This window comes from Furipterus horrens, unplaced genomic scaffold (assembly GCF_987537825.1).
Source record: "Furipterus horrens unplaced genomic scaffold, mFurHor1.1.pri manual_scaffold_4, whole genome shotgun sequence".
NCBI classification, from domain to species: Eukaryota; Metazoa; Chordata; class Mammalia; order Chiroptera; family Furipteridae; genus Furipterus; species Furipterus horrens.
Genome location: NW_028327174.1, coordinates 77,317,101 through 77,331,494, shown reverse-complemented (window position 1 = coordinate 77,331,494; position 14,394 = coordinate 77,317,101). Strand labels below are relative to the sequence as shown.

At 36.1% G+C, this 14,394-nt stretch overlaps 1 protein-coding gene across 2 annotated transcripts in view; it reads right to left on the bottom strand.

Annotated features, from left to right (window-relative positions):
• Nucleotides 1-14,394, bottom strand: part of OTOGL (otogelin like) — a 124,190-nt gene that overhangs the window by 89,449 nt on the left and 20,347 nt on the right. For both annotated transcript variants that reach the window (XM_090275663.1, XM_090275664.1), the window contains exons 9-16: nt 11,432-11,559; nt 10,963-11,069; nt 5,994-6,100; nt 5,659-5,784; nt 4,359-4,467; nt 3,050-3,096; nt 2,487-2,632; nt 1,267-1,390 (exon numbers count right to left, since the gene is read on the bottom strand). In XM_090275663.1, coding sequence (XP_090131789.1) covers nt 1,267-1,390; nt 2,487-2,632; nt 3,050-3,096; nt 4,359-4,467; nt 5,659-5,784; nt 5,994-6,100; nt 10,963-11,069; nt 11,432-11,559 — 894 coding nt within the window. The remainder of the gene's footprint in view (nt 1-1,266; nt 1,391-2,486; nt 2,633-3,049; nt 3,097-4,358; nt 4,468-5,658; nt 5,785-5,993; nt 6,101-10,962; nt 11,070-11,431; nt 11,560-14,394) is intronic.

Genomic DNA, 14,394 nt, shown 5'->3' with positions numbered 1-14,394 from the left:
ATCAGTGTGTGTGTTTTTCCTAACTCTTGTCATGACTCAGTAAGGCAGTGGCCCGTCCCTCAAAAACTCTCTGTTCCCTTGAGCCTGTCAGCCAGAGGAGGAACTCAGCACTTGAGAAGCACATTGTATGAAACACCTTTAGAAACAAGAAACTTCTGTTCAGGGCTGAACTGTTGACTTGTGCCACCAGGAGAGTTGCTCCTGGATCCCTATCACAGTTTCTTCCATCATTAGGTCACCAAACCCAGAAATCTAAGTCATTCTTTGATTACGTCATCTCCCTGTTGCCCTTCTCCAACCAACCCCAATCCCATTCATCACCAGGATCAGTCCATTTTAATCTAAATAATTTCTTAAATATATCTCCTTCTTTCCTTCTCTATTGTCACTGCCTTAGGTCCATTCCTCTTCATTCCTTGCACGCCCTACTTTAATCACATTCTAACTGGTTTTTATCTTAGTTAGGAATGTCTAACATCTCTCAAAGCTACTTCTACACTGTTGTAATAGTATTATACTCCCCACCCCCCAAAAAGACTGTATCAGTCTTCTCATTAAAACCATTTATTTGGTTGAACCACATAAGACAGTCATTTTTGTACATAAAAATGGTAAACTAATGATAATTTTAGACTCAATTTTATATCAAGTGCAACTTCCTTAGTATGGCAATCACTAGTATGGTCATGTAATTCCTAACACAAGTTGGGACATTTCTGGGAGTCACACAGTGTCATTAAACTATGCTGGAACAGGGACTATCCCAGGAAAATCACAATGTACGAAGCCCCATATGTTAGGCCTTCCCCAGTCTCACCCCACCTATTTCCCTGTTCACCTCTCTGGACAGTCTCTATGTACCCTCATCAGGTTTTAGCAATGCTAAACTAGCTCTAGTTCCCCCTGAATATACTGCAGAGCTCTGCACCTCCTTGTTATGCAGGGAACACATTCACCATCTCCTTCAGAAAACTTTCCTGGCCACACCTGCATACCTCTCCCCAAGGCTGGGAGAGCTGCACTCATTTAGACTCCCGAGGTCTTTGACTTTATCATTTTTCATGTAAGTGACTATTTACTTGTATCTCTCCCCTTCCAAACTCTAGGCCACTTGAGGTAAACATGGTAGTCTCTACTATGTCTAGCTAAGGATCTGGCAACACAGACACTCAAACGTTAGGAGAGGCAGCCAATGGGAGAAGCCTCCATTTCGGTGATTTTGTTGTTGTTTTCATGTAAGGGAAGTTCACCATTAGCATTGCTCACCATTCAGGTTGAAGCCTTGGTTAGGACTGGTGAGGATTTGTCCTCCCCTGCTAAGGGTCACTTGTTTGTCAAAATCATCCTCCAGAATAAGAGTTATAGACTGAAGGCAAGCCAAGCCAGGATTCTGCAGAAAAATCAAATCATCAGTTAAAGAGATGAGAGAGATAAAGAGACATAAAAAGAAACAAGGACAGTGAGAGAGAAGAACAGGAGAAGGTGAGGGAGTGAAAGGGGAAATGGAAGGAGAAAGAGTACACACAGATAAGAATTTCTGGTATGTAGAAAACTTGAGTATAAGTAATATAATAAAGTAATTACTACATAACCTATCTTATGTAGCCCCATTACTAATAAATATGTGTTTAAGTGCATTAAAGATACAATATAATACATGTATTTTACATAGAACATTAAATAATGTTTTCAAATAAGTGCCAATAATTATGTTTTTCAAAGTACCTTTTTAAATTCACTTAAGCAGTATATTAGACATTAAAAAATCAATGAGGAAAACAATTATGATTCTATGTAGAAAGCTTATTCAGATTCTAAAGTATTGCAAAGGAATAAATCAAACTGAAAAAAAGCAAGTAAAGTAGTTGAGAATTCTTGCTAGAAATAACCATTTTATATTATAGTAAAACCAGAAACTTAATGATTTCTACAAAATTTTGACTACCTGATTTAAATAGAGAGAATATCCAGGCATCTTTATTTACAAATTATTGATGTGTTTATTTGAAGAAAACCCTAAAATAAATGTTTCAGCATGCTAAGAAATTTGTTACATTTGTCTAGAATGATATGAAACCTGTCCAGTACTGTCTAAACCATCTCTTTATAATAGCGTTTTTGAAGGAACCAAAAACGAAGGTTCATTGTGTTACTATGCACAAAATGCTAAAAAAACTACACATAAAATATCATTTTTTAAAGAAAGAAAGTACAGTTAAATGTATATTACTTAATCTAAGGCATATTTGTTCTCATACTATAATATCTCTGAGATCAGGATGCATCATATAATCAATAGTATAATAGATTAACTATCAATATTTTTTCTTTGTTTGTAGTACATAGGAGAGTGATGCATATTAACAATTAACAGTGTGTTATTTTTAAAGAAAATCACTATACCCATTCATGTTACCATTCTTAACCTAGACACAAATTTGAGTCAAAAAATGAACATTTCTCTGGTCATTATGAGATAGTCTTACCTGCTCACATTGAGCTTTCTGTAAAGTAATTGTGAATTTATCTTTTCCAGTTCCTTTCACAAGGATATACTGGCACATTCCAATAAAAGAATAATGTCGACCATCAAAAGTTGTAAAATGAGAATCACCTACAACAGAACATTGAACTACCAAAAAAAAAAAAAAAGATAAAAAGGAACAGAGAGAGAAAAAGGAGAAAGAAGAGAAAGAAATTATTTAGTCTCAAAAAGCAGGTCAACTTAGGGTAAATAATTATGTATCAAAAAGAATAACTAAAATGTTTTATATTAATTATTCAATTTAATTTAAAGTTTACTGAGTGATAGCTCTCTCACATGTTTTAGGTTTTGTAATATTTTCTCTATTTTAATAAATTTTACCAAAATTGCCTGATCAAAGCTATCATTCATTCAATTTTCCATTTATCCTTTGACTATATGGATTGATAGATCATCACATCTCTTATTATACATGAGATGACCTCATAAATGTCAGTGCTATGTTCCTCCCCAATTTCAAACAGAATGAGACATTTTCTTTAAAAAAATATTTTAAAAGAGTACCTGGACAGTCATGCTCAGTGCAGTTCCAAAATCCACCAATACATACACTAAATAAAATGACAAATATATTAATCTGTTGTACAGAGAAACTATATTGTTTGCATCAGTGCATTGATTAATATACCAAAATATATCATGTTTATAGGCTCAGAATAACCAGACTTGGAAAACATCGCTGCACAAGTTTAATTAACTGATACATTTGTGTTGGCCAGCACCTAAATTATTATTTACTGTGTGTCATACTTAAAAATCACTAATTATGATACAAGTGGGAACTAACCAAACGGAGAACTTTCTCTGTCTTTTTCTCATTGCTTAGACTAAAATGTTCATACACACAAAAGTATTTACCTATATCATCAGGGAAATACACATCAAGAGTTCAGATTAATAAATTAACATATCTACAAATTAAGAAAATTGGTTTTGAAGATCAACAACAGACATAAAAGACAGAGGAAAGATATCTTCTTGTGTAGGATAAATTCTGCCTTCTACCATCAAAAAGACATGAATTTTGGAGGACAGAACAGTCTCTGAGAGGCAGAAACTCATATCAGTATTTAAGAATAGGGTTAGTTATCCAATTGCATTTTTGTTTTATACACTGACACCGAAGGAGGAGGAACCTGATGACCATTAGATCTTTGTTGTTTTTTTTAGGACCGCCGGAAGGGAGTAACACTTGTCTGCAATAGTCTTAGCTTATTTAATAAGAAATTCTAAATGTTTCTAATCATGGCCCCAAACTGGCAATATGTAAAGTCACTTTTTTTTTTTTTTTTTAGGTTTTTACACCAGGTTTATTGAGGGAAGGGAGGGCAAGGGGTTAGAGTTAAGAGGGAAGCTCCCAGGCCACCTTGAGGGGCCCATTAGAGCAAGGGGAAGGGGAGAAAGGGAAAGGGGAAGAGGCAAAGGAGGAGGGGTAGAGACTCCTGTTTGCCCAGAAGGGCCCGTGGGAATTGCCTCCGGTTAGAAAGTCACTTTTTAAAACATCAACAGAGAAGGTCAAGGAAAACCATCAATACTAAGAGTGGAAGTATGTGCAAATTAGTGATTAAAATTAATAAGAAAATGCAGCATAGGTAAATATTTTATGAAATTACCAAAGGAAGTGAGAAGAATTACATTATAAAATAATGTACAGATGTTCCCCCACCCCTTTACAGACTAAATAAAATGCAAACTGCATCTTGAAATTTTGGGAAGAAAATTAGTCATAAGTATATGCTTTTAAACAAATGTCATTGTAAAGTTGTCAACTAGCCTGGCACACAGAAATAATTGGTTTGCATGGATCACATACCATTCAGTGCATTCTTGTTCAATTTTTGAACCAACTGAATAAGCTAATCCATGAAAACTACATGGGCAACTTTCCATGGAGATGCAAGTCCCATTTTCCATAATGAGTCCTATTTAAGAAAAATGTATATCAAATTCTCAAAGAAATAATATTTCATTCTTTGAATATAATAATTTAACCAACATTTTTTGAACACTAGCTTACACTAGGTAGTGAAATACAAATTACTTTCAAGGAGGTTACCAATATCCTTGTTCTACCTCAATCTTTATAAGTATCTACTTCAGTGACTTTCCACTTTCTTATCCGATGACTTGCCATCAAAAACTCAAGGTTCATTATACAGAATAAAGGCAACTAAGGAAATATATTCTTGGTTTAATTTCAGTTCATCTCAAAATGAAATATTTATACCATCATCACGCATAAAATAAATAGCCAGGCAGTGCTACTCAAAGGGCAAGTATAGTGGAAAAGCATTTGTTACTTCTCTCTAATGAGTAAAGATGGTTAAGCTAGAACGTAAACCGACTGTGTTACTAAGCACAGTTTCATTCAGCTGACCTTTTTCTGAGCAAGACTTTCTCGATGAAGGAAGCATTGACTTGTATTTTGGTGCATTAATTTAAATTCTGGTGCAAACTCCCTATCTCATCAGTGAATGGTAACAAATAGTTCAGGCCTGGCACTGGTCCAAAGATCATACTCTCTAGAGAACACTAATTGAACAATGGACTGAGGTCAAAAAGTCTGTTTCCAACTAGTTCTCACTCATATTAACTATATGACAGTAGTAAAATCACTTAACATCTCTGGGATTCTGTTTTTTTAATCTGTAAATATAAAAGAGTTTGAGTAAATTCTCAGTGTTCTTTAAAAAGGCCTAACAGTATAGGAGCCATTCCTAAATTTAAACTCTACCTCTATAACTTGTCATGTTACTTGTAATTTCCAATATTAAAATTACATCAGGACTCAAATCTTGTACTGCTAAAATTTAAAGGCTTTTCTTATTTAGTTGCTTTCATCAATTATTAAATATGTTTAAATATTCAGGAGAACAAAATAATTGCCATGGGTAATGTCAGGACTATAGATTCCAAATTTCCTGGGAAATTTACAAAGCAACAAGCCTTTTTATTAAAGAAAAGCAGCCTTTTCTACTAGTTACTTTAAAGACCAAATCCTACAAGGGCAGTAAATTGCAATAGCCCTGGGAGAGGATGTTGTATGTAATTCTCTGATCACAGGATGCTATTTTCCATGAGTGGAGACATGATTTCTTTCATGAAACACTTACCATCAGGACAGTAACATCCATCAAGACAGTGGAGATTGCTCCCAAGACATTCTTTCTCAAATGTGCAAGTGGGTGGGCAACAACTGATACAATCTCGGTGGACAAAGCTATCATCACATTTATCACCTGAAACGGGCAAACAGGGGAGCTGTAACTCAACTTTATTCACCTCCAAAAAATTAGTGTTTCAAAAACTTTGCAAGTTTACCAATGTCATTGCATCAGTAACAAATCCTTGCAGTTCATCCATGTTGAATACTCTGGGAAGTTTTGAATACTAGAGTAAGCCTAAAATTAACAAAAGTACACAGGGTTTAGAAAATGAGAAAGCATACTGCATGCTGGGAAGTCTTCCCTCCAGTCCTGTATAGGGTAGCCAGCATGGGAACAGGCTCGAGCATACTCAGTGGCCGCTCGACAGTAGGTATCATCATCATCAGTTCTGGAAAGGGAAAAGACAGAGCTAGAATCACACAAGAAATACTGACAGAATCCACATCTTTGAGCTCCTGATCTCTAGAATTGTTTAATATTTGGTGAATATTCCAATATTACCTGGTGTCAGCACGTACGTAATAAAGTACGTATAACGAGGCAGAAAACAAACAGCCAGAAGGGCCTAGGTAAATTGTCTTCATCAAAGTCTTAAATTATCTGATCACCTTTATTTTGGTTCAAGGATGTCCCTATAACTAAAAAAGTTTTCTATTTTCATACTGACATTGTTCCCAGAATCCTTGTATGTATTTTTGGCTCCCACACAAAGCATCCCAGACCTTTTAGAATTTAATAAATCTATTACAACAGATAAAATTATATTACAACAAAAGCACCAAATATAAGTGTTATTTCAGATACCATGCTCCCGATAGTCAACATACTGGAATAAAACCAATACTAATAATCCGCAGCACTTTTGAACGATTGAATAAACAGCCTTTAACTTAAGATTTTTAAACGTTTCATACTTTCAAGCTTAAATTACTAAAGCTAGTTACTCTGACAATTTTGACAAAAGTAAATAACCTCTAATTATTTTCTTATAATCACCCTAGAAGCTCCCCAAACAAATATAAGAGGTCAGCCAATTTCCAAAGCAGATTAGCAAGGTACCTATAAAATAAGCAGGGTTTATAATAAGGTAGTGAGCTTGTTTTCCAACCCAACTCAAACTCAGAATTGACTTGTTAATATCTTACAAGACAATGACCTTAAGAATGTTGCATTTTGTGAACCTAAGCATTTCAGTATCACTATTGTAAAAGCCACTCATCTCAAATTGCACTTATCTTGTGCTACTGTAATTGGAGAAGCTTATCTAGTCCAATTAACTGAGCGTTAGAAGAAAAATGGGACTAAGAATATGAACTTCAGAAACTCAGAAAATATTCTAAACCTCCAAAGAATTAAAGTCTCAAAAAAAGTGTAAGCTAAAATTATTCAATTTCTAGAAAGATATGATGTTTATGATTTGTCTCAAAATATGTGCATTGTTTCTTACAATTAATAGAGGCTTTGAAAGTTAACAAAGTAACCCAATGCAACTCTTATTAAAATAGCTGCCATTTATTAAATATCTAAGTTGTTCTAGGATTCTTGCTAGGCACCACACAAAAACGCCCAACAATTGAGCAGGAAAAAAATCATTATCCTAATTTACAGAGGGAAAATGAGCATTTAGAAATAGTTGTCTTTAAATCAATTGACTTTGTTAGGGCAAAACTAAAACCATTTCCTTGCTGGTAGATTTATCATTCCTAGATGTAGAAAGAAAGTTTAAGTTCAAGGACTGGTATAGTATCATTCTTTAAATTTCAACTGAGATGTCATCTCCTCTGCAGAGCCTGCACAGGCGCTCCCAGATAGTCAGCAATCTTCGCTACATTCATATCACTTTGCATTGAGAGCATGTGTCATTGCTGGAGACCTGTTCCTCTGCTGCATTAGAATCTGAGTTCCCAGGACAAGGTCCCTTTTTAAATTGCTTGTTTCTCTTGCCCTGGCCTAGCTGCTGACGTTGCAGTTTCAATTCCCATTCGGGGTACATACCTCCTACGTTGAGGGTTCCATCCCCAGTCGGGGCATGTGCAGAAGGCAACCGATGTCTGTCTGCCTGTCTGTCTGTCTGTCTGTCTGTCTGTCTCTCCCCACCTCTCTCTCCTTCCCTCTCCCTTCCTCTACAATCAATGAACATATACTCAGGTGAGGATTTTAAAAATTAAAATAAAATAAGTTGTTTCTCCAAGGTGTGGCACAATGTTCAGCTCAGAACAGATGCTTAGAAACTATGTATTGAATCAAATTCAATACACTATCACAATTCAAGCAGGAAATTAATTTGAGTTCAGCAGATTCACAATGCTATTCTCATGATATAGGGTCCTTGTGATGCAGTCCTCTAATATATAAGAAATGCAGAGAATCTCCTTCAGGGAAGAAAGAATGAAGGTAGGTCTAGTCCTGGGGGGGCCTACTGAGAAGAGTGAAAGGCTAACTAGTACTCTCACATCATTCTTTCAGTGACCATTGCTCAATTTATAATGCCCTTCTTTTGGTATATGTCTGCTTTGCCTCCCAACCTAACCTCCGCTCCTCAAACATATCTCTTAAAGTATCAGATGATTTCAACCAGTAAAAGATGTTTCTCTATCCTTCTATTTTTATTTGCCCTGGAGAAAGCAATTAGGTTTCAAAATCCAAAGCCTATAAGATATCAAAATTTCCTGTTAACTTCTCAGTGATGAAATTTCAAAGTGAGTTTGGCAGACTCTTTTTTTTTCCCCCAGTTCCCCTCTTCTTCTCCCCAGTATTAGAACCTCCAAGTTTTTGCGGGCATTTGGTTGCCCAGCTGGGGAGAGCATTGCTCAGCAGTCCCACATGGAGGTGCAGCCTGCTTCTGAGTTCCAGTGGACAGGTTATAAGTTGGAGTGTGAGTGAGACTATATATAGGTCACTTCCTTTAAAAAGCTGTCAGCCCTCTTAAGTCCTTTTCTCCTTCCCAAAGGGCTAAAATATGAACGTGGTAGTGACAAGCCAGTTTTGGCATGAAATTCAGAATTAATACCCTAGTCCCTAGGGGATGACCTAGGAATAGAATCACTGAGTCACTGAAAAACTCAGGGAGCAGACACATGCTACAAACCCAGGACCGCTTCCCAGTTTGGCGGCTTGGACTTTATGTGAGAGAAATTAAACATTCAGTTTAATTTTAGTCACTGATACATCGGCAATTAAAGCAGCCAAACAATATCCTAACTAATAAAAGGAGAATGACTTTCTCTGATCTGCCAAATGATACTTCATCTCAGTCTTCTGGAGAAGTGGGTGCTAAAGATGATAACAATAATGGCAAATGAAAAGAGTACTGGGGAATAGTCCAAGAATGAGACCTGTGGAATAAGAAAAATTTTTAATTCCATACACATGGCTGCAAAAGGACCATGGACTGCCTAACAGGGATCCTCAAAAAAAAAAAAAAAAAAAAAAAAAAGACTGAATGAAAGAACAGAGATATAATAATATTGTTCTTAAAAAATAAAACCAAATAAGGAATGAAATGTTGTAAAATGTAGAGGCCAGTACCTGATGTTTTAGGTAAAAAGGTAATACTCTCAAAGCTCCTATGTTTATAAATCCGTAACATTTAGAGACTATACATATAAATAAAGATAAAACCACATTCTACTAAAAATTAGCAAGTATCTCAAATAAGAGTATGTTGATGCCTAAAAAAATACCATTACATTCATTATTTTTGTAATAATCACCATTTAATTAAAACAGAACAGTCATAAATACGACAGTTTTATACTACCTAACCTTCCCTCTTTGTTCTTACCTTTGATAAACTTAAACCGCTTAACAAACTACCCAAGATGCTTTTAAGTAGTTTTACTCAACTAAACATTAGTCTGTTTTTTTACAACAAAGTTCCCATATATCACCTACATTTCTTGAAATTACTTTTTAAATTCAATTTATTAATAACTCTTGATATTCTTGAACATTCAAGATATCTAACCATATACACAGTCGTCGTCAGCAGCCGTCCGTCTCGAGAGACGATGGTGTAGCTTCTTAAGAGTCTATCTGCACCACCGAGAATGGCTGTGCAGTCCGACTCGGGAGTGACATGGTATCTGTCTCCTCCCGTGTTGAATCGACATCTTGCGATGACGCTGAAGCTACAGAGCCTGGGCAGGGTAATATGGAGGGTCTGCTGTTGCCCATGCAGCAGACCCCCCCTCTCTTCGCAGCTGAAGGGTCCAAGGGAAAGACGGAGTCGATACAGCTTGGCTTCAGGTGCGCCGCAGGAGTTGCCGGTGTTGACTACAATGTCAAACCGCCTTAGGGACTCCGGCTCCGGATTTTCTGTCGGGGTTTACTCCCTTAGCCTTTCCCCTGAAGAGGTATGCCGCAAGGCAGCGGAGGTTTTTTGGAGTCAGAGTTTTCCTTCTCTGATGTACCCTGACTGGAAGATCCAACCAGCGACACTTAGCTCGCAGGCCGACGCTCAATCCACTGAGCTAAACCAGCCAGGGCAAATATACACAGTAACTTTTTAAAAATATATAGGACTTCAATAATGGGCAATTTATAGTAACTTTTACATTAATGAACATATTATGATGAATCTCACTGAATCTGTTTCCTACAAACCACCTCGTCTAGGTATTCTTAACCTGAGAGAGAATGCAGAAGTACTGTGACCTTGGATGGAAAATGAATTACATGTTTATTTTCACTAATCTCCTAATGAAATTTAGCATTCCCTTCAATCATACACTTCAGTAACATGTTCTTAGCAGTATCTCTGACCTTATCACCAATATATCTCATATGTCACATTTTCATTTCTCATTAAAGTTGTTGTAGCAATCTTAAAATATTATTTATACTCATCACTATGTCAAACTACAGTAGTTATTAGACCTAACATGCAAATTAAAAATATATATTTACCACATTAATAATTACTTCAAAATAGTTTCTTTTGTAAACTTATATGCTTTATTTTGTACGTTCAAACATTATTTTGAAAAAGAGTCTTCAGACATCTCTAGATTCCCAAAAGGGATCAGTGGCATGAAAAATACTAAGAATTGCTGTATTCTGTTCATGCTGCTTATATAAAATAAACTTTACCTGTTACCTAGTAATATTTTAAGAGCTGTTAGTATAGTTTTTGCTTTACATTTCCCATTATATTTTGTGAACTGATAAGATGGCTGTTACAGAAGTGGTTTTTGCTTTTTTTTTTTGTATAAAGAAAATATTACTGCAAATATTAATCATTTCACTTACTTGCAAAGATCATTAACACAGCTGGCGATATATAAATATGGGTCAATATACTCATGGCAACTCAAAAAAGGAAACTGAAGCAGAATCTGACACTTGAAGAAGATGCCCTGTGCAGAAGAAGATGACAGTCACCAGGACTGATTGATGATATGCGTGTACTCTCATTTTTCTCTACTGAGCTAATTATGAGACTCTCTGTTCTTACTAAGACAGAAGGTAATTTCTGCTTATAAATATTAATAAACATTTTTATAACTACATATGTTTGTAATGAGTACTACTTTTATGAAGCTCATTACATTTACTATTTCTGAAATAATTTCGAAGTTATTCCCATTTCAGTTATATTCTCTAAATTTAACAGTGTTTGATTATGTAGTATTTGCACTTAAAATACTAATGCTAAATATACAAATAGAATATATGGGTATTATATCCAATATGCCCAAATTTTTTATACCAAATTTACCTCAAATGCTGGCATTCCACTGGAGCATGGATTTGGAAAATCTGAGGGTGTAGGTACACATTTGGCGTTATCTGGAGTTTGCACCAACCAGGTATTTGCGAACTTAGCAATGTCTTCTGTGTAGTCCTCTGTTTCACACAAACACACACCAAAATATGTGGAATAGTATCACTTTCCACAAACACACAGTTCATCGACATAAATTCTCTGGTCAAAAAGTTAAACTCAGTAAGTTTATAATTATCAATGATATTAGACTATACAGGGTTGGACAAAGTAGTTTTACAGTTGTTCATACGCAAAATAAAAATAATAATACAAGAATAAACTTTCGTATACTCACAACAGTAAACCTACTGTTGCCCACCCCTGTAACATTACTTTAGCATAATAAAAATGAACTGACTAAAATGTCAATACGAAATCAAGGTTAATATCACTGAAGAGAAAAAATGTATTGAAGCACCATGAGGAAAGAATGGGAGCGAGGGGAGCAACATGCACCTCAGTAAAGCACCAATTACACCATCCGTACTTTGTGCTATAGAGAGGAGAAACTATGCATAAAACAGAAGCAGAAGTAAAAGTTTGGTATAAAAATCTTCAGAAAGCCCCCTCACTGTATTTTATATTAGTCAAAAACTTACTAAAATTGTAGTTCTGTTTTGGGGGTAAACAACAATTGAAAAAATCTTTGTGGAGCCCTTGAAATTTCAGAGGACAGACCAAAGCAAAAGACTGAAAAAGACACCCGGTGCACAGAAGCCTAAGAAGTGAAGCCATTTCATCTGAACACGATGAGAATTGTTTCTAAACATGTTCAGGACAGAGTTTTAGGAATCCTGACACTGTCTCAGCATTATTCATAGGCAAGATTCAGGAACTAATGTACACAGCGACAGTTGGTGGTGAGCACACTGGGCTCTCTGCTCCACATTGTGTAAATTGTCTCAGCCCCTGAGACAAAGTCTGGATCTCAAATCGCAAGGACTTAACAGAACTGAACAAAATGACATCTCGAGCCCTGACCAGTGTGGCTCACTTGGTTGGGTGCCATCCCACAGGGCAAAAGGTCACAGGTTTGATTCCTGGTCAGGGCACATGCCTGGGTTGCACTTCAGTCTCAGTCAGAGCTTGTGCTACAGGCAGCCAATCGATATTTGTCTCTCATATCATGTTTCTCTCCCTCTCTTTATTCCTCCTTTGCCCTCTCTCTAAAAATAAATAAAATCTTAAATAAAAAAAGACATCTCAAAGTTCCAGCTAAGGCAGGCTCAGATTTGAGCTCTGCATTCTCCACCACGTAGATCTACAGAGCCACAGGTCTGCCTTCGAAGATGAGCTACCACATCACCAGAATCAAAGATCTCAAACCAAATGTTTAACTCCCTCTCCATATCTTCACGATAGGAAGATAATGTGGGTGTGCTACTACCAGTAGTTGGGAAGATGGTGGGAGTGCATCTACAAAAATGCTTTCTTTTCTTAGTATAAAATTCCAAATTTTACTGTGGCCTTGAAGGCATTTTTTTTTTCTGGCCCCTGCACTCCTTCAACTCCCAACACCCTTCACCTACCTTCCTCCACCCCCACGCCTCCTGTATCTTCTCCTCTTCTTGCTCAATTTATTCCAGTCTACTGGCGTGACACTGTTCTTCACTCAAATTCATTCCACCTTTCTTTTGCACTTGCTTTGCTCTTGCTCCTCCTCATTCAGAATCACTTCTCCCTCCAATCTTCCTTCTGCGCTCTCCCTCATTTCATTTAATATGACCTTCTCAGAGAACGTTCTCTGTCACACGATCTGGGCTTCAACCAAACGGTGTTTTATCACTTGTAACCTCCTTCTCCCTCTCTCCCTTATTTTTTAGGGTGACTATTTTTCACATAAACTATATTTTAATTTTTCTCTTTATTTTGTCTTTCACTATAATACCTAGTAATGAAAGGGAGAGAGCTTGCCTAAGCTATCCTTTTGTTATATGCCTGGGTTAGTATCTGGTATATGGTGGGTGCTCAAAATACATTTGCTAAATAAGTGAATGACTAAGTACAAGAGAGTCTGTAATATTTATTAAAAAGATCATTAGAATCCTAGAGCTTTCAAACTTGGCCCACTTCATTATCTCTGACATTGTTGGAAATGTCACACACTGAAGTAAGCATGGGTCTAGTCCTACATGCTTAATTTAAAAAGGGAAAATAGGTGCTCTTTTTAGGAAAACTTATAGTCATGTTTCATTTTAAATCATCATTTTTAAATATCTAAGGAAACCAAAACATTTCCTAAAGGCCCACTTATTTTAATATTTATGTGCAAATTTTAATGTAACTCAACACCCTGGGCAATCTGTTAAGAGTTCACTTTAATTCTAGTTTTTCAACCACGTATTTAGCTATTTTTACTACATTGTGTTAATAAAAGAGTCATAAAAGTTGATTATTATGCAACAATTTGTGGTCTTAGAGCCTGCAAAACTAAAATTAAAATGTTTTATATAAAAGTTACTATAAACAGAGTAAATAATTATCCACATTGGGACATTTCTGAGAATGAAAGTGAGGCACTATTAATTATGTTGGGAAAATGAAGAGTAAACCAGGTTTCTGTGTTAATGTGCAGCTAGCTACAGACATGAATTATGGAACCAGAATCTCAACTAGACAACAAATTAAAATCTTCTATAGCCACAGAAATTCTGAAAAGCCTCATTTCTTTGTGAAGTCATCTCTGAAGAATGAGTAGGAATGCAGAGAGAGGTACCATTTTAATCACTTTTAAGAAATTATGCATTCCATGGCATTCAGTTAAACTCACTGCTTCTAAAGATTTATCACACCCATGTAAAGGCTGAGCTTCAACAAAATCCTAAGATCTTAAAGCTAAAGGTAATATAGCTCATCTGTAGAAATTTTCTTGCATTACTGAAGCATGGAAGTAAATTAAGAGGGCAGGTTTTTTC